Source organism: Stegodyphus dumicola, chromosome 10 (genome assembly GCF_044657685.1).
Source record: "Stegodyphus dumicola isolate Sdum_Otavi_A_Nest chromosome 10, ASM4465768v1".
Lineage (NCBI taxonomy): Eukaryota > Metazoa > Arthropoda > Arachnida > Araneae > Eresidae > Stegodyphus > Stegodyphus dumicola.
The window spans coordinates 62,736,195-62,761,417 of NC_140777.1; the positions used below are offsets into that span (position 1 = coordinate 62,736,195).

The 25,223-nt window shown below is 30.6% G+C and overlaps 1 protein-coding gene across 1 annotated transcript; it reads right to left on the reverse strand.

The window, feature by feature from the left end:
- Window positions 1–473: 473 nt before the first annotated feature.
- Spf30 (survival of motor neuron-related-splicing factor 30) lies at window positions 474–23,309 on the reverse strand. The gene is made up of 7 exons (XM_035354193.2): window positions 23,158–23,309; window positions 22,750–22,815; window positions 17,346–17,500; window positions 14,093–14,180; window positions 13,921–13,982; window positions 7,499–7,625; window positions 474–1,067 (listed from the first exon to the last, which is right to left on the reverse strand). The coding sequence occupies exons 1-7, from the start codon at window positions 23,284–23,286 to the stop codon at window positions 864–866; spliced, it is 831 nt and encodes a 276-aa protein (XP_035210084.1). The 5' UTR covers window positions 23,287–23,309; the 3' UTR covers window positions 474–863.
- Between the last annotated feature and the right edge of the window lie 1,914 nt (window positions 23,310–25,223).

A 25,223-nucleotide genomic window follows, 5' to 3' on the forward strand; every position in this document is an offset into this window, starting at 1 on the left:
ATTAAATATTCTTAAAATTGAAATCTTTGATCAATAACTCCATCAATTCAGGAATGGAAAGAATCATTTAAAATATACTCTGCCAGAAACAAGCTAATAAGATAAATTACACTGTGAAGTTTGTTTTAGAACTTGAAAATATACTGAAATTAAAGATACTGTTGGTGGCTCAGCCAAATTAAGAAGGTACATACCAAGCACACTGGCATTATGCAAAAGAATATTCTTGATAATAAATATCATGTTAGAGAAGAAGAATATAATTATCAGCACTAAAGCTTATTCATGTTCTCAGAAACACAGACCCCTCTGACAAAAGAGCATCAAGAAACATTTTATAGTATCCCAAGTTGTTTAACCCATTTTTATAAAAACTATACCATCTTTAGCTATAAATGAGTGTATGTACAAGTTGAGTATAATTTACATTTTAGCTGTGATACAAAATATTCAAATTTAGACCAACGCAGCAATACAATAATATAATAATTATTTTATTTACAACATTGGGATAAATCCCCAAATCTCAATTTTTCATGAAAAGGTAATTCAGCATATTCTCTCTTCTTTCACAATATAAACATTACACGATTAAAAAGAAGTCTTGAGAAATACAGAATCTTGGTGACTTTTAAATATTTCGCTGGAAAAACTGCAGTCAATCTTTAAATTACTTACAAAGGCCTTTTCAGTGAAATGTACTTTTGCATTAACAGCAACACCACATTTCAAATCAACTTGTATTTCGTGCAAGACTAAACGATTTCTAACAGCTTAAACTTGATGTTTAGCCAATGCTGAACTCCAGCTTTAAAATGACTTTTATATGTACAGGCAGATGGGAAAACAGTGAAATGATTTTATTACATATGTGATGACTGTCCTTTTAAGGCTGTTGCCTTTAAATTGCTCAATGGGCCTCCCATTGGCCGTCTCCATTTTTCTTGTTGTTGGAATTCTGTCATGGGTCTTCCACCGATGCCACAAGTCCCAATGCCGACTCGTCCGTTAATGTTGTCTGGTGAGGCAAAAATACTCTTCTTTACATGACCTTTTTTGTTAAATGCCTAAAAAATCGAGGGAAAAAAATTATTTGCAAGAAGATGACTTACTTATATTTAACAACTTCACATTACACACTAAATTTGCTCAATTTATAACAAGAAATACTATTACATAGCTAACAACCTTGATATCTGAAAAACGGGACGTTTTTTATACTGTGCAGTGATACTATTTCAATAGGACTCCGAACTGATTTTAATTATCTTTCCAGTGCATGGTTCAGATTACTGAACTATTTGTAATTCAATTCTGATGTAAAATATATTAGCATAAAATTGGACATTTTAGATTTTATGTTCTTTGACTTATTTCATTTTTAAAATTTTCTTACATTTTTATACTGAGAAAACCTTACGACTAAAGAGGGAAAGCTTTTACTGATGAAAGTACTTTCACAGTATTTTATCTCGCTTTGGAAAAATATGGTCCCTTTATACATATACAACATGAATTCGAGTTTGTTTTCTCCTAGGAAATTCTTCATGAAAAGTCATTCTTAAATTGTCATTCACGGATATCTTGGATTAAAGCACAGTTTTATTGTTCGACCGTCTATTGTAAAGCCTCTGTTGGCATTTCACCAAAACACACAGAATCATCCAAAAGGGGCGTCAGTTAAGTGCTGCAAGGTGAGAGGTCATGCGAAAGTTCTCTCTTCGTCCGTAAAAGGGAATTTATATGATCGAAGGAGAGAAAATCCTTATGTCATTGGGTGATGATGTTGTATCAATTGTCTTTTGCGCCTTTAGTTTTTTTTTTTTTTTTTCCTTTTTCTTTTAAGATTTGTAGAAAAAAGTGCTAAGATTCAAATTGGTTTGCAGCCCAGAAACCTAGAATGTTGCAATATTTTTCATAATGTATGAATTTTATATGAACAATGTATAGTTCATTGCTTACTTTTAAAGATAAGGTCACTAAAATCAAGGAACTATATTCTTTAGCAGATGTATTCTTTCTTGTCGTAAAGAAAGAAAACCAATCAATAGGTTTCCACCATATTTACACAGAATTTATTTAGATTGTTTACTTAACATTTGTCAATATTGCGATCTTTTGTGTAAGCGTTAGAGATAGCTTGTTTTTATTGTTAAAATGTGTTCTGTTGGTAAAAACAAAGTTTTTCACAGTGATACTAAGAAACTGCTGCATAATGTCATTACATTTTGTGACATCAAAGCCGAAAATGGAAAACTTAGCATTTTCATCTCACAGCCCACGAAAATAGCCAGCAACATTGCAGGAGTATCGCTGATGACAATAAAGAAAATTCGCTGAGAGGCAGAAAGGGAGGAAGAGCCAGTTTTTAGTTCTCCGGAAAAAAAAAAAAAAAAAAAAAAGCCCCATAAAGAAGTATTAAATAGGATTGGTTTAGATGGTTTTGAATACGATGTGATTCGAAGAACTGTTCATGAATTTTATATTAAGGGGAAAAAAATTTCATTCCTTTCAAAATTACTTCATGTGCTACAAGAAGATTGATTTGAAATGGAAAAGAGAAACATTAAGAAGTGTACTGCATAACATTGGATTTGTATGGAGAAAAAGCCAAAACAAGAAAAAAGTTTTAATTGAAAGAAGTGACATTATGATAAAAAGAACACAGTATCTTAGAAAAATGAGGCAATTTTGTCGTAAAAGACCTCTCATTTACTTGAATGAAACCTGGGTGAACAGCAACATAACATTTTCAAAGTGTTGGCAATCGGAAGCAGTTTTTGGAGTCGTGCAAAGCAGCAATGCATCGAAAAAAATTGTTTTATGTGCTGGAGGAGATGCAGGATTTTTACCTGATACGTCTATAGTATACAAAGCAAATACCACATCCGGGGACTAGCACGGGCAAATGAATTCTACTGTTTTTGAAAAGTGGACTTCCGAAAAACTCATTTCGAATCTTACACCAAATGCTGTAGTGATTCTAGACAATGCCTCCTACCACACTGTTCAAATAAATAAATGTCCAACTGTGGCAAGCCAAAAAGAAGAAATTATCCATTGGTTACTTAACAAAAATGTAGTTTTCTCCAGTTTTACGAAAAGTGATGTTAATGGAGCTTGTGAAACAAAATGCTCCTGTAAAAATTACAAAAGAAGCTCTTGAAAGCATAATGATGCAGTACTGCACTCATGCATAATGAAGAAGTACTGCACTCATGTAGAAAATGACTACTGGGTTTGAATTGAAGATTTATGCAAATCTTTGATTATTTCCTCTGATGAAGAGGAAGACAACTTGGCATGTGTAATGACTGTGATACAAAATAATAAGTACTGAGGTAAGAAATTTCATTTTTTAGCTCCCCAGTACATGTTGTTTTGTTTTATGTGCTAATATTTTCTCTTCAATTCTATAAACAGACATAATTTCTTGTTCAGTTCTGCTGTTCAAGTCCTGCTGTGCCGAGAATACCGACTAACTCGTCAATCGAAATTTTTTCGTTTCCACTAACCTCTCTGTCATTTTCTTCATGCCTTTATCTATTTTTTGCAGCAATTCCGCTTTTCGTTTGATGGACATTGAAACATGTTTTCGCTTTGTAGATCCTTTGGCAGCTCAGAATCAGAAACTCTTTTTGACATAATCGAAAGTGCAAGCTTACTTTTTATAAAATTGCTCTAACGGTCTGCAAAAAATAATAAGCCGAATCCAATTAGTAGATTAAGGAACAATGCAATCTGCAACATTAACTGAAATAGATAATTTTAGCCTAGCTTATACAGTCCATCAAACATAAAATAATAAGCCGAATCCAATTAGTAGATTAAGGAACAATGCAATCTGCAACATTAACTGAAATAGATAATTTTAGCCTAGCTTATACAGTCCATCAAACATTAAACGCGCATGCGTAAAGGTATTATGAGCATGCGCAGAAAGTTTGGAGCTTTGAGGTCCGGATTATATATCATTCTGGATTATGGACGTCTGGATTAAAGACTTTAAACTATATCAGCTACTTAAGTACTAAATCAAAGCTTTAAAATGTTCTTTTGCATTAATTAATTCAGCAAAATACTATTTATTTAATATTAGTTCTTTATAATTAAAGGGAACATTTATTTTAATTATTTAGTGAACAATTCAAAACCTTTCCCTCCCTTTTTTGTTACTATTAAATGTTTTATTTTATTCTTTCATATAAAAAATAGAACAATTCAGAAAAGCATAGATCATGCTTTAATCTGACTCTTTATAGTCTATTCGTGATAAAAAAACTTAAGCTCAATATCTAATGATAATTATAAGTTCTCTCAATAACCATAATAGCCGAATGTATAGCTTGGATGCTTTGTACAGTTCTACAAATTAAATACAGATAAAATGCAACAAAAACTTAAACTATACATTTTTTTTATTCAAAGGCAAACTTTATTCGAAAAATGGAAGAAAAAATTTATGTATAGTACATTTCGCTTCTAGATGTTTGCCTGCAGCCACAGAAGATATAATAAAAGAAGGTAATTTAAATCAGATAATTCATACATAAATAACTTTATTGTTTATCGTGTTGATATTGCAGCAAGAACCTGACTAAACATTAATGCAGAAAACCAGATTGTCACACAGCACCAATAATGATACACAAAATCAAGAATACAGTGCTCTCCCTTTCTTTTTTGCTGTAAATATATATATATATTTTTTAAATGGGGCTTCTTGATATGTTTTAATGTGAAAATTAAAAAGGAAAATTTCATTTTAGAAATGTGTTTCTAATTTCGCACCTCTCACAGCTATTTGCTCTAAGTACCTCATTTGCCTTGTCCTTATTCTAATTCTAGAATATGGCAATTTAAAAATGATTTTAAATAATTTTAAATCTAATATTTAATATTACCTAATCAGCAAATTTAACCATTTAACTAGATGAAATTTTTGGAGCATTCGCTCTTTTTCTTTTACATTAAAAATATTCCTTGCAGAATTTTCCCAAAGATTTGTGATCATATTACACTCTACTACCAACCAAACTTTATTCATTACATGGAGTATGAAGCCATTAACTTATCTTCTATGCAAACTTGTAAATCTTGTCACTCTATAATTCCTTAGCATGGTGGACAATTTGAAGTGGTAAAAACACTTCTTGGTAAAATAAATCATTATTTTTTAATAATGTATCTGACAAAATTTAAATAGTCTGCTAGAAAAACAGTAGCTATCTTATTCGATTTTTATTCTTTTGTCTCTGATTACGTTACGGAAACATCAGCCCAGAGATTTGCTGAAGGTCTCTGTAATGCATACTTAACTTCACGAGGGCAAAAAATTTAGAGAAAGCTATAAAGTGACATGTACCTGAATGTTAAAAAATATGCTGATCCTTAAAATTAAAGGTTAGAGAAAAAAAACATAACTAAGTTAATATTGCAACCAATGCCAACTGCTGTGGTTCTTTATGTTAATTAAATACAATTGAACACAAAATTACACTTCTAAGCATACATTAGCATCGGAAATATGCAAATTTGGTTACCGACAATGTGGTGTGCACAATGGATGTATGTTGCAATTCTGGTCTGTAGTTTTGTTTAAAGTGAATGTGATTTCTGAAAATGATCAGTATTCAGTAGTTATAACTCAAAAAAATCATTTAAGCAAAGGTCAAATGTGGCAAATAATTGGTAGAATCGAAGGTTAAACATAAACAGAGGTCACCCTAAATTTGAATATTCCTTGGTGTCATATCAAGAGTTTGGAGTCGCTTCTTAAACAGTGGATCAGTTGATAGACAGCTGGTCAAGTGCAACCAAGAACAACAGCCGCATTAGAAGGCTGTTTTCTGTCAATGTCGGCTCCAATAAACTGCAAAGAGACTACAAGAGATCTGGTTTTAGACTTTCAGGCTGCCACAGAAACTTGAATTAGCCATTTCTACTGCTGCATGAAGGCTTAATTAGGTTGAACTGTATGCACGAAAACCAATGGTTTGTGACCACTCATTCCAGCTTCCAAAGGAGCCTGTTTAAAATGGTGCCGTCATCATTTTCAATGAAGCCAAGATGGATGGGCCAAAATATTGTTTACTGACGAGTCCAGATATAATCTGAAGAGCGATTCTACACTTGTTTTGATCTGGAGAGAGGAAGAAACACACAACTTGTCTACCCTTGTCTGTGGCCGAAGTATTTAATGGTTTGGGAAGGAATAATGACAAATGGCAGCACAAAGCTGCTTATCTCTCAATGAGGTTCTGTAACCACTTGGAGATATGTAGCCAAGGTATTAGAACCCCAAGTTAAACTGTTTAGGAATGCTGTTGGCCCAGAGTTTCAACTAATCGATGATAATGTTTGGCCTTATCGAGCATACGTGGTGTCAGAATACTTGTAAACAGAAGATATCACTTGAATGGACTGGCCACCTTACTCACTCAACTTGGGCACGTGTGAAATGTCTTAAGGTATTAAACACCTTCCTGAACACTTCAGAAGTAAAAACGTGCATTTTAAGAAGACTGGTGTGCAGTTCTACTAGACTTGATAAACATTTTGGTAAAGTTTATGAAATCAAGTCTTGAGGTATGCATATCTGTCTGAGATAACTATACACAATATTAAAGTAAAATTTTTTCCACAAGAAGAGACAATATTTCCATCATTTTCCAATTTCCATAAGTGGTTTTAATTTCAATATTTTGTAAATAGTCAAATGTTAAACATCATAATTTATATTAACTAATGCTTTTATAAAAATTTCTATTAATAATTTTTCATCATGTATCAGTTCCGTTTTATTTCTATCATTATCCTTTAATTTTGATGACCAGTGTAATTTCAGAGGATTTTTTACCATAACAGAAAAGTGAATATGAAATTAATTTTAAATATCTTTGCCACAGCTTTTATGGTTTCACTAAAATGTTTTCTAAACACTGCTTTGTAATAGTTCAGAAAGGATACAAGAATTCTGAATCATAATATTCAAAAAGTCCTTCAAATGAAATAGACATTTTAAAACATGACAAGTAGGCAAAAAATGATTACTTTTAATACTATTTTCAGAAAAAGTGCAACACATCATTTTTTCTTAATATTATAACTTAATTTTATCTGTTAAAAAATTCCTCCAAGATGTTAATAAATTGCCAAACTGACACACAATAAAATGATTCATTTCCAAAAAAGGAAGAACTGGCTAATGTAATGTCTGCTAAGAACACTTGCTTAAAATACAAATTTTGTGACACCACCAAATTTGCAAATGTTTAGCAGCTTTTTTAAAAAGTGAATAAATTAAACAAAATCTTCGAGCAGAAAATCCGCTATAAAATATGACAGTCTAATCAAAGACAAAGGAATCAAAATGAGATATATGCAACCAGCAATAGTTGTTTTTAAAATGCTTCACAAATTAAAATAATTTTTAATGCAAATTTTTCATGAGTCTACATAAATTTGATAAGATTTTGAAACTAAATTGCACACATACTTTAGCATTGAAACTGTGCCATTTCAATTTTTCCTTCTCTCTTTCCTCTTCTAACTGCTTCATCCTTTGAGCCTTTTTCTGGGCTTTTTTCTTTTTATATTCCTTCTGTGCTTGAATGATTTGTTTTCTGCAAAAGACACATTCACATTGGTTTAATGTGAAATCCAATATAAATTAAATATGAAGAATGAGTTAAGATCCTTTAGGGAAAAAAAAAAAAAAAAAAAGCTAATGAATAAGATAATTTAACATTCTCATTCACTTCCAACTTGTATACAAATAACTCAGCTGCAAACTTTGAAATAAGAAAAAATGATGTTTTTAATACTTCAAATTTTATTTTAAAATGCATCAATCAAATTATTAAACTAGTAAAACTGAAGTAAAACATACACATAATCTATTTCCTGTTAAATTCATTCTTTTTGCGATGCATTTGTGCTTCCAGATGGATCACCGTCACCATTATTAATCACATATTTATTCTACTCTCACTTTCAATTTTAGTTCTTGTGTTTCTTCATAGCTACTTCAATCACTTCTGATCTATCTTCACTATCATTATCCACCGTGATTTTATTTCACAACTTGTTTTCAAGTAAAAAATAGATATTGATTGCTGTTCATCTTCAATCTAGCAATAGTCCACTAATTATTATGCTAATTTATTTACAATTAGTAATTGTAAAATTTTATGTGCATAAAAATATGACAGCAATTTTAGCGAATGATTAAATGTAATAAAATTAGTAATCAATGTTAACTCTTCAGAAAATGGTTTATATAACTCTGAAATGTATTAAAAATAGGCCAGGTCAAATAGAATTAGACCCTGGGGGAAAAGAGAATTTGTACAATTTTAAGTTTCATCAAAGGATTAAAATCTCTACATATAATAAAAGAAAGAGTTTGTCTGTGTGTCTTTCGTTCGTGCTGTGCGTAAGCTAATAAACCCACGGCTACGAAATTTGGTACATAGGTGCATCTAGACAAGAAGCAGTGCACCTCGAAGCGATTTTTTTTGAAATTCGAATTTTTTTTAACTTTATGTTTTGCGACGAAATCGCGTATTTTGAGACATAATGGGTTATAGGAAAGCGAGATTTTACTCTACACACTCCATTTTCACATCGTCATGAAACGTAGGCGCTTAACTATTTTACGAACTTAAAATAAATTTTGTGTTTCAATAAATCGATTAAATACGAATTTATTTAACAAAGTGAGCTTAACATCTTTTCAACGGGAGTTTTTGTAAAAAAGTTTATTTTTAAAAATGTGCAGTTTATTTTTCTTTGATTTTTGGATACGGTAAACTTTCATCCTTGCCACTGCTTTTAGAAGAAGAGTTTTGGAAAAAGGATAATATTTTGTATGTTTAAAAAAATTTTTAAATGAAGCTTCCGAGTACACTTTTCACATCTCACATGTTTAAAAATGTGATTTTGGCAACAATTTTCCTGTCTTATTTTTGTTGATAGATTTTTGATGAAATAGCATCATTTTGAATAGTTTCATTCTCTTAGAAATATGGGTTTGGCAACAATTTTTCATCGTATTTCTTATGTCACTGTTTTTAAAAGATTCGCATATTTCATTTTCATTTGTTCTGTAGAGTAAAATTCTTCGCGGAATTTTATGTTTTTTGAGTTGCTTTCATGTTATTTTTTGCTTATTTCACTGTTTGTAAGATATTGAAAATTTTTGCATGATCTTTTTTTTTCTTCAACGGAAAGTTGGTTAATTGTTTTATTGGAATAATTAATATTTGTATTAAGGGATGTAGCTTAATTTGTTTTTTAAATGAAGCTTCCGAGTACACTTCTCACATCTTTAAAAATGTGGTTATGGCAACAATTTTCCTTTCTCATTGTTGTTGATAGATTTTTGATGAAATTGCATAATTTTGAATTTTTTCATTCTTTTAGAAATATGGGTTTGGCAACAATTTTTCATTGTATTTCTTATATCACTGTTTTTAAGAGATTGACATAAATCATTGTCTATTTTTTTAAATATATAATACATTTCTTTTTCTTTTTTTTTTTTTTTATATAAAGTTGTTCTGCAGAGTAAAATTCTGCGTGGAATTTTTTGTTTTTTGAGTTGCTTTCATGTTATTTTTTGCTTATTTGACTGTTTCTAAGATATTGAAAAGTTTTGTATGATTTTTTTTTCTTCAACGGAAAGTTGGTTAATTGTTTTATTAGGATAATTAATATTCGTATTAAGGGATGTAGCTTATTTCATTGTAATTTTTTTCTCTTGAAAATATAAGATAAAATATCATTAATTATACTTTGCTTTTCAGAACCTTTTTTTTTTTTTTTTTTTTTTGGTATTCTTTTATGTTATTCATTGCTCATTTCACTGTTTTTAAGATAATGAAAAGTTTTGAGTGATTTTTTTTTAGGAAACAAAGTTCTTAACCTCCTTTATACCATTAGAGTTCTTAAGATTTTTCAAAGGGAAGTTGGTTAATTTATTTATTAGGATAACTAATATTTGTATTAAGGGATAGTGCTTATTTCTTTGTAATTTTTTATATGTAATAACTTTTTTTTATGAAGTTGTTCTGCAGAGTAAAATTCTACGCAGTTTTTAAATTTAACATTTGGTGTTCCCTTCATCCATTTTTCCGGTACATTTATAAGCCAGACGAAGGCTGGCAGCGAAGCTGCTAGTATATATAAAAGCATTAGCTCTTTTTTTTTTTGGAAGGGGGGGTGAGGTCATTTTCTAAGAATTTTCTCAAAATCTTTTTCACAGTAATTCTTTTTTCTTTCATACTTGGAAATCAACAATTCTTATAAAACTTCTGCATTATTTTCTTACACCTGGAAAAGAAATAATCTAAATCCAGATAAGTTAAAAACCAGAAGATGAGATTAAAAAGAAAGAAAAAAAAAAAAAAAAAAAAAAGTGAGTCTCCTGATAAATCTGGTTGAGTTGGAAGTTCTGCAATTAGAATGGGTTTGTTTGCACTTAGGTTCCATAATTAGATAAATTAGCCAAGTAATTTCATTTCAAACTATTTTATTCCCATCCAAATGTATTAATTACATATTTACATTAATTATAGTAACAACTGACACAGTACTTTTTCATTTTAACATTAAATATTTAAGAATCTTTTTAGCAACTTCTTACAGAAAAAGAGAACAGTAACTTTTTTTTTTTTTTTAAATTTCAGAAACATAATTAAGATTTTTATGATTTCAATATAATTTGTAATAAAATAATAATTACAATTTTTATAATATAAATTACTAAATTTATATAAAAACAATTTTTTAATTATGATTTACACTGTCTATAAAAAAAGTGTTGCAATTTTCATTTATTCATCAATCTAAATTTTAAATGGTTTTAATCTGTAGAATAAATTTCATATGCTAATCAATGGAATATTGACTTGTTGAAACCATAGTTATTTGCTAATCATTGTTGTTTTCAGATTAATTATTAATTTTACACATGGGAAAGTAACTGATTAACATCTATCAAATAACTCCAGTCCCCAATTTTTCCCACAAACTAAAAATGCAAGATTTTTTTAAAAATATGTTTATTTAATTTAATCTGGGTTTTCACCAGAAATAGTTATATTCTGACTCGACATAAGGCTACTATATAATAGATTAAATAAATACAGAAAAAAAGGTTTCAACCATTTCTTTCATCAAAAAATACTCAGATGTATATACAATATGGCATTCATTGTTGAAACCATAGTTATTTGCTAATCATTGTTGTTTTCAGATTAATTATTAATTTGTGTGATTTTCCTAGAAATAATGAAATTAAGACAAAAAAAATTTTTTTCAAAAATATTTGCAAGTGAGTTTTTTCTGAATTTGTAACTTGCAAATATTTTAAAGTGGATATAACAGTTTTAAATTTCTATTTTAATTATTCAAGCTATACAAATATTGGTCTGAATATGTATATGCATTTTTTTATATACAATAAATGCATAAATTGAAGAAAACAAACAATAAAAAAGATAAATTCATAATTTTTGTCTTGCTGCTTTTTAAACATTTAGTTTGACCAAGATATAGTTTTTTACTATTTTTTTTTATGAAACAAAAGAAATTTTTATATACATATGAAGAGAATTTAGTAACTATATATTATCCAGTCAATCGTGAAACTCATGTGCCGAATAGCATGTACAGTGCCAATTATGAATAAGCGCAACACACTCACACTATCTTGCTTTCATTTGAAGTACCCAATTAATTCTCGATAAGGCCCCCCCTTTTTTTTTTATGAATAAGGATATAAATAACTGTTAATTTTACACTTTTTCTTGCATTTTAGGAGGAAAAAGAATGATTAAAATTTGAGGCATCACGTCTACAGAACAGCGAGCACTGGATTTCTTTCAAAGTTATGGGATATTGACATGAAGGAAGTGGGTATTAATGAACATGATGGTCAGCTGAATATGACTGTCAAAACAGTAATAGACTGGAAAAATTACATGTAGAAATTTTTACTCAAGCATTCTAAACAGAACTTCCAGTGAAATAAGGTCTATCAAAGTAGCAGAAATCGACGAACTTTTTATGCAGTACAGAAATGAAGTAAGCTGAATACATACTGTGTATTAAAAAAGAGGCTTCAGTTCTTTCAGAATTCTGCAGGAATGGTTGGCACAACTTTTGGCCAAAGACTGAGGAGATCTTTGTCAATTTAGAGCCAACTTTTACGGTCAACGGGATAACATGTGAATACCGAGAATTTTTTTTTTTTATAAAACAAAAGCAGATAAAGCAGTTCATAATTTTAAAATTAATTATATATTTTCAATAATAAATAAATAAAATGATACACAATAACAATGATAAATAATAAATATAATAAAAAATATTTGTTCTTTCTTGCAATTAAAAAAAAGCGACAATTTTTGCTACACAAAGCCAAAATAACAAGACAAAGAATTGCATAAACTCTGTATCCATGTACACATCGACCTATTTTCACTTTAAAAAAATCCCAGAATTGTACAGACTTGGCATTGAATACTCCCTTTATCCATGTACACATCAATCTATTTTCACCTCAAAAAACATCAGAGAATTGCACAAACTAGATATTGCGAACTCCCTTGACTGTCCATGTACACACCGAACTATATTCACTTAACAAGTCAAAGGAGCAGCCAACAAAAAAATATATAATCTCAATAAACTACATTTTAAATCAAACAGTGAAATAACATAAAAAAAGAAATTCCATCTTTGCACTACACAAAGGAAATATCCACTTACCTTATTTACAAATTAACACGTCTTCAGTCAAACAAAATTCCTGAACAGCATCCAAAAACTTCCTAAAATTATCTGAACTAGAATCTGTATACTGGCATCAGCACATAAATTCACAAAATAAGAGTAAAAATTATCCTCCATAGCGCCATATCGTCCGACCATATGCATTTCCTTCCTACAAACAGGACACTTAATAATAGCTACTAAATAAACCTTTATTTACACACCAGTCAAGTAATGCTCTTTTCCTCTTTCTTTCCTTATCATACAGACACTTCAAATTAATCTTACCGCATTCAGAGATTTTACCATCTAAACCAGAAAACAAGCAATGTACTTCCTAACCAACACACACAACAAGCCTTTACAAATTCACCACAATAATGCAACCGATTACGTCATAATTGGGTTTCCATAACATTCAACTATTCAGGCTACCATAAATAAACCATCACTTGGGGATAAATGAAACAACTTTGCGATAATAAAAGGGGTACCTTTCTCTCTACTCTAACTGTACAAGCATATACTGAAAAAGTAAAAGCATACAAGCACTCCAAGAAAAACGTATCAACAAATGGTGAACTCAGTTAATCCATTCCTTTTTTTAATACCAAAGAATTAAAAAAAAAAAAAAAAAACTAATGAGCAGCATGAAAAAATTATTCAATCATAGTTACGTACTTCAATGCTAAGAAATGGATAAATTGCTTAATAATATTTCATTATGTTTTGAAATAATAAAAACTACAGAGGCATATATTATGTTATGACATTAACTGTGTTACAGCTGTTATTCACAAAACACTAAAAATAATTTATTTCCACTTTTATATAAACAGTTTTTCATTATTTTGTTTCAACAATGTGGCAACACGCGATTATTTTTATTACAACTGTGTTCTAAAGATGTAATGTTATGTTGTGTTTGCATTTGCAAAGCAAAATATTTATGACATTTATTGTAGAGTTTGATTTCTATTCCCCTGCACAAAGAGGTGAACAACGACAAAAAATCAAAACATTAATTAAATAAAAAATAATTTTAAAAAAAATTTAAATCGAAATTTAAAAGCAGACTTTCTTTTTTCGATCATCAACAGTAATGCAAAATAATGTAATGAAGTATAAAAGTGCTTTTACCTGGATTTCGAAGAACTTTCAGGAAAATCGTGATCTTTATCCAAAGGACGTAAGTGTTCGAGCTATAAACAAAATATAACACATTATAGACAGAAAAAGCAGATCACATTTATATGTAAAATAATCATATTTAACTAGATTTGCTCTACAGCATAAATACTAAAAAACTTACATCTGATACATCTGTATTGCCATAGGCAGCAAAATGAACAGTGCATTGGCCATCTTCAGTTATATCTTCAATAATAGCTTCATAGTATCTACAGAAGAAAAAAAATTATTACATAGTATGTACGGAGGGAAAAAAATTATTACATAACATGCATGCATACACAAAATACAGAGTACAAAGTCCAGCATTCAGAATCATCAGGACTTTGGCAATTCCAGATCATTAGTTTAATATAATAACACAGCAATATTGGGGCTTCATCTAGTACTCAGGTCAGACAGAAAAATGCCAATCTCCCCACAGAGCTGGCACCAGAACAGAAGCAACCATTGTGGCCACACCAGCTGCAAGTTTAGAGGTCACAAAAATTTTAGAATTTAAAGGAACACTAAGTAGCAAAAATTAGGGATGGAAATATTTTTGGAAGTTATGGAGGCACTGGACAGTAGAATTTTTGGGGAAAGTGCAGAATTTTGGAAGGCAGAAGAATTTAGGATCTGCACAGATTGCATCAGGGCAGTAAACAATCTAGTGTGCCCTGTCCCTACCCATAACCACTCAAGGCCAAAAGTGTGATCCTGGCCAACATCAATCAATGCACTGGCCATGGCACAACTCCCTAGCCAGCAGGTTTCTGAAAGAGACAGCAGGAACCTCAGATAGTCTGAATAAAAAATCCCATTTATGGCATACTATCTTCCTCTATCATTTATATTATATTCCTTTATATCCCATCCTTTATATTAGAAATAGAAACAAACTATAACCCATGAACCCATTCAAAAGACAACCATATTTGTCAGCAAATCACCAAAAATATTCCTCCAAAATGCTAATTCACACTCAAAATGGCAGTCGTAAAAACAGACACAAATTTCAGATGATTAAAATTAAGGACCTTCTGCTGGTTTTGGCCAAAATTAAGGATTTTTTAAGGACCAAAAAAAATCTAAGGACTTTTAAGGACCATACGAACCCTGATCAAATGACTTCCTTGAACAGAATAAATTATACACATTTTATAGCTTCGACTCACATAACTTTCAGTCACGATGTGTGAACATGAAGAATTGAAGTATTTCCACTTATTACCATTTTATAACTGTCCTAAAGTTACCCAATTCCTCCATATTCTTGAGACTAATTCCTTCGAACATGTATGAACTGAGCTGAAGGAAAGAAAAGGGAAACATGACACTTCTTCAAAAGATATGCTAAAAGCAGTTACTACAGAGGAATAGCACAAAATGAAACATTCTTTCATGAAAAATTAATTAAATCCATGCCAGAGCAAATGAAAAGTGTAACTTTAGCTAAAGGATATCCAAAGAAATATTGAACGTTCCATTATTTTCATGCTTTTATTGAATATAAACTATTTGCTCAAAGTGTACAAATACTTATGTGATTCCAATTTCAGAACTTTCTGAATAAACTTTTCTCTACCAAAAGCATTTTGAATATTTTTTTTTTTTTAATAAGCAGGTTTTTTTTTTAAAAAAAAGATCAATAGTATATATGAAAGAAAAATGAAGTCATTTTGCTAATATTTAACAACTGATATTTGCAAATAAAGTTGAAAAACAGAAGTCTCCGATAACAAATGTCAGCCAATGAAAAATAACATGCATACAACACATTAATCCTTTGGCAGTTATGAGATTAAGCGATTCTTCCTTCTTAAAAATTTGACAGTCACTGTAGGAACAGAGAGAGAGCACTTGTTTTGATGTTTCATTAAAGGTCATTCAGACTACACAAGAAATATAGAGAACCTTTGGAAAGGGAAAATACATAAGCATCTTTATAGAAAGTTATTATTTTACACTGTTCTATATGAAAATAATAAAAAAAGTCATAGTATACTGAATATTATACATATATATTTATATAACCTCTTGTGTGTAGTAAACTTCGAAACATGGAATTGTATAAAAATCGAAATTTCGCACAACTAAATCTTCTTCACTCAAATCATCAGCTGAATTTTCAAAACAAATTTCTGTATCCTAACCTGAATCATTGTCATTATCTGATATAAGATTTATCGGTACTTTTCCGTTTCGCGAACGCAAATCTCGCCAAGCAGACTTTGTTGGCGACAACATACAGTATACACATAAAAAATGTTAACAAATGTTAGTTCTAAGAATTTTTTATTTTGAAGGCATAAACATTTTAATATGGTTTAAAATTTTGTAAAAAGCCAATAAATAAAGACAATAAATTTGTAAAAAGACATTAATTTAAGAATTTACTATGCTATCATGGTTCAACATCCTGATTCGCCGGTTCGTATCACGTGACTCTAAGTGATCTCATCTCACGCAAACTACGCTACAAAAATATAATTCTCTCAGTAATTATCTGCATTAATTTCAAGTTAAATCTTAATTTAGAATACAAGTTTAAATGCAAGAATTATTTCAATTCGTACGAAAAGCTTACTCAGAAATTATGTAAAACCGCAGTGCTTTACTTCGCTGGTGCATTCTCATTAGAATTAATGAATTTAACCCTTGATTTTGCCTTTTCTATATTTTCGCCTTCGAGTGGAGGTGTGATCTATTTCATTCATCTATTCTATACATCCTAATTGGCTTAATTACCGTGAATGGTCTTAGGGCATAAAATTTAATTATCTTTGTAAATATTCTATGTAATTGTATGCCAGTATTGAAAGAAACAATCAAGCTGGTAAGAAATGGCTGCGACTTGTTTTGGAAATGAGGCGTAAAAGGTTACCAGCGAAGATATTCTGTTTGGCATCAGCTGTACCATTATCGGCGACTTTATCGGCAAAACGGAAAAGTACCGATTTATCTTCAGAATCAGACTCCTCATTCAAAAAAAAAAAGCGCTTTAACTTTTTCTCTGATGTCATTTTTAGTTATAATTCAAAATATAACATAAAAATTCCCGAAAAAAAATTTCCAGCAGATATGCAAGAGCTAGTATTCTTACTGCCATCTATACCAAGTAAAATCAACTAATTAGCAAGCTCAATTCATTTGAAACATTAAAAATTGCACGATTATTTTGAAGAATGAGCCTACTTGATCTGCACGCATTAGGGTAAAAATTTCATTTGTGAGTGTAACTTGTTCATTACCATTTAGGCAAAAACTTGCAATATGAGCTGTGTTCATTTGTGCCCACTGCAATAAGTAACTCGAATGCAAGTCGAGCTTGTTGATGACTACCAAAACGTTAACAGAATTAATGGTTTCCCAATAAGTATACGAAAACTTACTGCCCATCTTCAGACCAGGGAGCTAGACACTTGTCTCCAGTGTTCCACCTACACTGGAGCGCACTGGATTCTTTACTGGAGCCTTCATAACTAAGTGTAGGGGCAGCTTTTTCTGAATTTGCAGTAATAAGTTCAGTTGTGAGAAGAATAACTTCCTGAAAGATAATTTTTTTTATTTTAACATGTGCACAGCAATAAATATCACATGCAATAATTATTTGAAAAGAAATAAAATAAAATTTCAGTAATTTTTAAATTTAGTATTAAAATGAAATATATATATATATTCATCCACACATAAGATTTCCAAAAATTTTTCAACAATTAAATTTCAGCACTTTAATGAAACGATTTTGGGATTTTTTTAATCTTAATGCAATACATCTTTACATTAATCATACTCAAATTTATTTATGAAAATTTTCAATAAATAACTTTCAGATACGTCCTAAAAACTGTAAAACTCAGCAAAATAAACTTTCAAATCAACATTAATTTTAAAACTCAAATAGAATTTTGAAAGAATTTGGAATCTACAATTAAAATCTATGATGTTACAATCTTGAATTAATTTGAACTTGGAAGGTATTGAAATATTAAGATTATTATAAAGGTCTATAAAATAATATGGGTTATATTTTTTAAGGTAACTAATGGCAATGTGATATGCAGTTTACAGATCTAAGCAACTATTTCAGCATGAAATGTTAATTTATATTTTACACTAAAAGACTCCTGAAGTATCGATAATTATTGTAAGTTGGCAAACATTGCCAACATTTAAAATGTCAACATATTTTAGAAATTTAAAATACAAATTTTAATTTTTAAATTAGGATTATGTGATATATTTAAAAAATAAAACTTATTTGTTTTCAAATAGTTCTGTAATTTTCTCTGGAGGGTGGCACTATTCTTCTTGAGTACACAGTAAAAAGTTTTCACTTAAAAAAAAAAAAGAGAGAGAGAGAATTGCCACTTCATGTCGCTAAACACATTGCTTTCTTTACAAATTTGGCATTAAAATTCTGTATTCCTTAAGAAATAATATAGATGTTTCATCCATCATCAGTAAATTCAACAAGTGCATTATGCAAAAACGGCATCATATCTTCATTAACAAATTGAGCCTGGGGACCAGCACTGGAATATTTATTTGGCCGGCGTCGGTATCTGGAGACCGGCACTGGAATTTTCGTTTGGCTTGATTAACGTTCACAACCACGAGCTTTGTCACGCACAGGCAGGGCTTGGATGTCGGTAGCCGACAAAGCTCACCAAAAGATAAGCTCTACTCAGTGCATGAAGTCGCAGATCACCCTGCAACTTCGTACCGCTTGATCTCTCGCGCCGGCTGAATGGAAAGAACAGCAAATTCGGCGCCGAGCTCAACGTGTTAAAGGATTGCTATGAACATGGTTGCTTGAAGAATCATTATGTGCATGGTTGCCATAGTTTGGCTTGTTCTAAAAATTTGGCAACATCTGCTAAGACATTAATGTAAGTACCTTATTTTTATGTCTCGTCTATTTCCAAGAAGAGGAAATTAGAAGTACGACATATAAAAAATAAACATTTTTAATAACAATATCAACAAAAATTTAATTTAAAAACTCAGCAAATATTTAATCTTTTAAGAAGAGTATCAATAATTACTTCACATAAATAAAATGACCCCTGCTAGCTCTTCTATAATTCTGTTTTGCAATCTTTATGAAATTATAAATTTATAAAAACTAAGATCTTGTGAAATCTAATACGCTTTTCAAAGCAAAAATACCTTACAGAGAAATACAAAAATGTACTTAAAATAAATGGATTTTTGAAAAATTTTGAATTTGAAATAACTCAAAAACCTCAGGAAATAAAAGACTGCAATCTATGTTATAAACCTAATTTTTTTAATCACTACTAGATTTTTATTTTGAATGCAAATGATAGCGTATACAAGGAACATTAATTAAAATTATGCAGTCAGTGTGTTATGCGATGCACGAAACATTTTATTTATTGTACTAACGATTCAAATTAATTCTAGCAAAAAGTTATTATACAATATGAATGGAATTGCATGTTAAATGATGCACTTTGGCACATATTATTTGTAATATGAAAGATAAAGGTGGGAAAAATAGGTCTCGGTAACTGGCAACAATCTAGTATCTTTGTCTGCAGGGTACGAAACTGCTAAACAAAAAAGTATCCCTCCAAAATGTTTAGACGTAGAGGATACTGGAAACTTTATTTGTAAAGTTAACTAGCACAGCATTATATATTTTATTCTCAATATTAGAATTGGGATACATTTTAGTAATGTTTTCAACTGCAATGGAAATATTAATTTAGAAGTCAAACAACAAAAATCAGCGTTATAGTTTCATTGAAAGAAATTCACAGCAATGGAAATGTTTGCATTTTATTTTACGAACTTTATTAAAATACATAAAACAGTTTTTATTGTGTTGCATAAATTAGAAGTATCTAAAATAAATGCAATAACTATAAAGAAATGTATGTATCTCATCACATTTAAAATTACTTCCTACTTATAAATTTAATCAATATTTTGTATTACATAAAAAATACTTAAAGTACAAGTTCGGAACCACTACCGCAGAGAGCCCAGTAAATGGAAACATTGCCAAATATAAAAATAACAGTTCAAAGCTAGAAATTTCACTGCAGCGCTGTTCATAGGTAGAAACCATTTCTCTTGCTTGCCGTACCACTCATCCTTATTTTTGCACATGTAATTTATTTTTCAGTTATTTATTGCTATTTTGTACGATTTTCATACAATCTTTCCTAAAAGTGATCTGCTCAAAGAAAATCGGCTCTAGTGTAGAATTTGGTGCCCCTTCGAATAGCGATAATTTTTTTTAATTTTGGTGATGAAACCTCACTTACTGTTACCATGATAGTTTTAACTTTGTTTTAGCTTCCTGATTTTATTTAAATGAAAATAGATTGATGTGTACATAAGCAAATTTAAGGCAGTGCGCAATGCCTGCAATTCTAGGATTTTTTTTTAAGTAAAAACAGAATGATGTGTATATGGACACAGAGTTTGTGCAATTCTTTGACTTCTTATTTTGGTTTTGTGTAGCGGCCATCTCGAAATTGTGCCTTCTTGGCACCAATCTTGGCGTCAAAAAAGAATCACCAGAAAACAAGGGGCACCCAATTGTAAACTTTTACTAGAAAATCTAGCAGATTGCTTTTTGAATACTTGTTTCTCAATAAAGTACTTTAATGGCACAAATTTTGGGGAAATAAAAAAGTAAACAAATTACTGCATTCTATCAGAAATCGATTTCAATAGCTAACATTTTACTTTTAATGGTAAATTTTACTTACATTTGTTTAATAACATGTTTTTTTTTTCCTACTAACTTTAATTTATATATACTACATATTATGTTTAACAAATTAATTTTTATTAAATTAATTTTTATTAGCAGGTAAAAAAAAGTATATATATATACTTTTTTTTACCTGCTAACTTACGTAAATATAAATTCAGTTTATACATGCTTAATGATGTCATACTATTTCTCCTAACTTTAATTCATATATATACCCAATATGTTTAACAAGCTACATTTTACTTCAATGTGTTTCATGTCATTTATTTTCCATTAATTTCACATTTAATGTCAAGTTTAAAACCATCGCTTAGCTTGGTGAGCAAAAACTGAACTGTCATCAAACAGGTTCTCTGCGGTAGCAACAATTACTAAAAAAAATTAACAGATGTTGAAGAGCAGGAAGGGCACCAGTTTTGCACCTACCTTAATAATAATTTAATGTAAAAACAAAACAATATTTTCTTACTGTTCAGCCACTTCCCCTTTCTGAAGCAGAGTCTGCAACTTTGAGATTACTGGGTGACCCAGTAATGATACATATTACGGCTGTAGACTTCAGATTTTCTACATTCCGCAGACTGAAAAATTGACACTTAAAAACTTTACACGTGTTTCAAAGTAAACAGCATACCACAGAATATCAGACATGACAATAATTGTTCAGTTTAAAACCTTTGCTTTTATTTCTTTAAGAACATGTATTTTGCAAAAATTTGAAGATCAGAAACACAAATAGTGGTACTATTACATTATCTGCCCAACACTGACAAGAATCCAGGGTAAAGCTCTATGTTGCCAAAGTAGGCAAACCACTAATGCAGTGGTTCTCATCTCTTTTTTTTTTTTGCCCCCTGCACCCCTTTCACCATTGCTAGACGATTATTTGCCCTTTCTAAAATTCCAAAATACATAGAAATGTATTTTTTAACACGTTTAGTTTTTTTTTTTTTATATATTTATTCACTAGAACTCAATGAGTAAATAAAAGCTGACAGCATTCCCTTCTGGTTAAGAACCTCTGCCACTATACTAATGGATGTGCATGCATTATGTCAGCATGTAATCTATCTTGGTGATAGTGGTAATGTGTGCGTTTTTGAAATTAGAGAATCATTTTTGTGATTAGTGTGATTAGTGATTTTTTTCTCCTTGTAAAGATTTTTAATTCCCCTGTGAAGTTTATGTGCTAATGGAAAAGAAAGTGTTAAATATTTTCAGAAATACAGCATTTTGCTTAGTAGTAAACAGTAGAAGAATGAAACTTCGATGAAATTAATTTGTGCAATTTTTTTTTTTTTTTTTTCCTTAAATTTTGAAATTAAAACAGTTTGTTGCACACATCAAAAGCAGTGCCAATTTACTCTGAAATATCAGGAATTTGGCAGCTCCTGTTTAAACTATGTTTTATTAAATTAAAACAGATAAGCACGAATATGAACAGATGGCCAGGAAAGAAGAAAGTTTTATTATGGATGGTCGTTTCATTTTTAATTTAGGTAATTTGTTGCTGTTATACATATATTTACTGCTTTTAATTTCGTTAATTCATTGCTCTTTCATGTAATTTTCAGTGCACCATCATTCTTTAAAAGACTACTGCTTTTCATGTATTAGGTTAGTGAAAAATTAATAGCCAAAGATCGCGGACTTTGCAGAATGGGTGGACGGATAATGCAAGATTGCTAAAAAAGTATTTTATCATCTCAGCAAAAATGAGATTTTAGTTCTTTTGGGGGGGGGCAGGAATTCTAGTCAGTCAGTTTCATAACCACTTTTCATAAAAAAACATCAAGCAAAATACAGAAAGAGAAATTTATTTATTATGATTTGAATAAATAACTAATAATTTTTTTAATAGATAACGATAGACAAGCAAAGGTATTAACTTCACAATCGTACAGATAGGCAGTGGAATAAGATAACTAATACCTCGAATAAAAACAAACAATTTTTCACATATGCAGGCTTCTCCTATTCAACACTAGAATAGATATGCAAAATTGTACAACTACAAAAGAAACGAAAAAATGGCTTACCTGCAAATCTTTCTTTAACTTTAGCAGTTCTTCATTGCTTGGATCGTTAGTTAGCGCTGCTTCAACCTATAAAAATATACTGAATCAGTATAGCATTATAAAAGTACATCAGTTAAAATAAGAGAACATTAACGAAGAAATCAAGTACACGAAATGCACACATTTTTCGTTACACAGTTTCTATAAGAAAAGATATACGATACAATAAATGTGAATGAGAAAAGTAAAATCCTTTGGATTTTCAATATGGATATAACATCGCAAAATAAAATCTCGGATAAGTTTAAAAACATGAAACAAATATATTTACTGGGAGATGAATATTAATATCTAACAATGTATCATATTTGAATTTTCATAAGCACATAAACGCACAATTATTTGACATAAAAATAAGAATTTACGAACTTGCTGCAGTTGAATTTGATAGCTTTGTAAATTTGCAGAAAGATCTTCAGCCATTTTCCTTAAGAGAAAAAAAAACATTAAAATTATGCCACAGAAAGCCAATGAAAGATAACGTGTGGCCACCTGCATACAACGAAAGTTTAGATGTTTAGTACAAGAAGGTTAGAATAGCGGAGGAACAATCCAGCCACTAGCTAAACCACTAGCGTCTACATCCCAAAACGGCAGCCTACGAGTGAGGCGATTCTATTATTTCCATCGGGGAGTAAGTCCTGCGCATGCGCTCTTATCAAAAAGTGAATACAGTGAAGTAAATACGGGGTATTTTCGCTGTTACTTTTCGATCGCTGTGTAAAAACATTTAACACAACGGCCAAAGAACATACATATTCTTTGCAATGGCCCTTTTCAGGGCCAAAAAAATGGCCGTTCTCAGAACCTATCCGATTGTTTGTGAAAAGTGTCAAACAACGTTTGAACGAACGAAAACGTTTATATTCTCATATGCGAAACTGCATTCTGAAGATCCTGATCTGATATGTAATGAGCTCTGTGGTATATGTAATAGAAAGTTCCGGACTATATCGAACCTACATGATCATTTATTAGAGCAACATAGTATTTCGTTGAAATTCTTGGATTCACAACTCACTCACTTCGTGAATTATTGGCATTCACGAAGAATTTATTGAGTGGATTAAAAAAATTGAAAAAGAAAATCAGTCGTCGTTCGTGCTCAAGAGTTCTTCAGAAAAAAGAAAAAGAAAATGGCGTCAAGCTGTCTTATTATAGCTGCCATCGAAATTGAATTTATAACTCAAAAGAGAATAGAATGCGACACTTAAAAGCAAGAGGTTTTGTAAAATCTGGTTGTACCTGTCCTGCTATGATTAATGTATCGGCACAAACTGTTAATGAAACAAATGAAATAAAAGTTCTGTATCAGTCAGGCCATGAGCTAGAAGTAGGTAAGCTTCCTCTGTCTAAAGAAGAAAAAAAACTAATCTTGCTTCCTCTCTTAATCTCGGGATACCTATGTCGAAGATTTTGGATGAAACAAGACAGAAATATTCTCCAACGAAACGATACGGTCTCACTACACGGAAGGATCTTCATAACATTAGTCTAAAATTTCTGATTTTACATTTTCGACGACTTAAAAAAATAATTATTTTTGAAAATCGAACTAAAAATTTTTATAATAGGAGTTACGAAAAGCATCTGCCATCTTATCACATATTATCAAAAGTGACCAAACTCCGAAGTGTGGGATATCGACGACAAATTTATAGCAAAGCAATCATGGTTGACCAAGCTACTCTTGACAAATTGGAAGCCGGCTTCAAAAAGTTGCAAGCTGCTACTGACTGCAAATCTTTGTTGAAAAAATACTTGACAAAGGAAGTTTTCGATGCCTGCAAAAATAAGAAAACCGCTTTGGGGGCCACTCTTTTGGACTGCATTCAATCAGGTATTGAGAATTTGGATAGTGGAGTTGAATTTATGCACCTGATGCTGAAGCATATACGTTCTTCGCTCCCATTTTTAACCCCATCATCGAAGACTACCACGAGATTTTCAAGCCCACTGACAAGCATCCTCCTACTGATTTCGGTGATAACAGCTACTACTTACAACTCAACTCTGTTTAAGTTTTTTTTTTTTTTTTTTTAAATAAGCTCTATTGTTTTGGTAAGAAAAACTGCTTCTAAATTTTTGTAAATATCTGCATTTAAAGTGTTTTTTCATATTAAATCCATAATTATTTTCGAATCCTTTAAAAATTAGGAAAGAATTCCGAATTGAGAATGTAATATTGCATGAAGATGATGAAGATCATCTCTTGGTTTAACTGTAAAAATATTACAAGACAGTCAGTACAATACAGTACTCATTTATAAACAGGTTGCAAAAGTGTTGGAAGACTTTCCAGCTATCCAAAAAGAGGAGCTTTTACTAGGAATCATGAATGAACCCCAGCAAAAATTATATGCACCATATATACCTCAGTAACTGCCCTAAATTTTATTGCTAAGTGCTTCAGTAAATTTAAAAATTCTGCCACT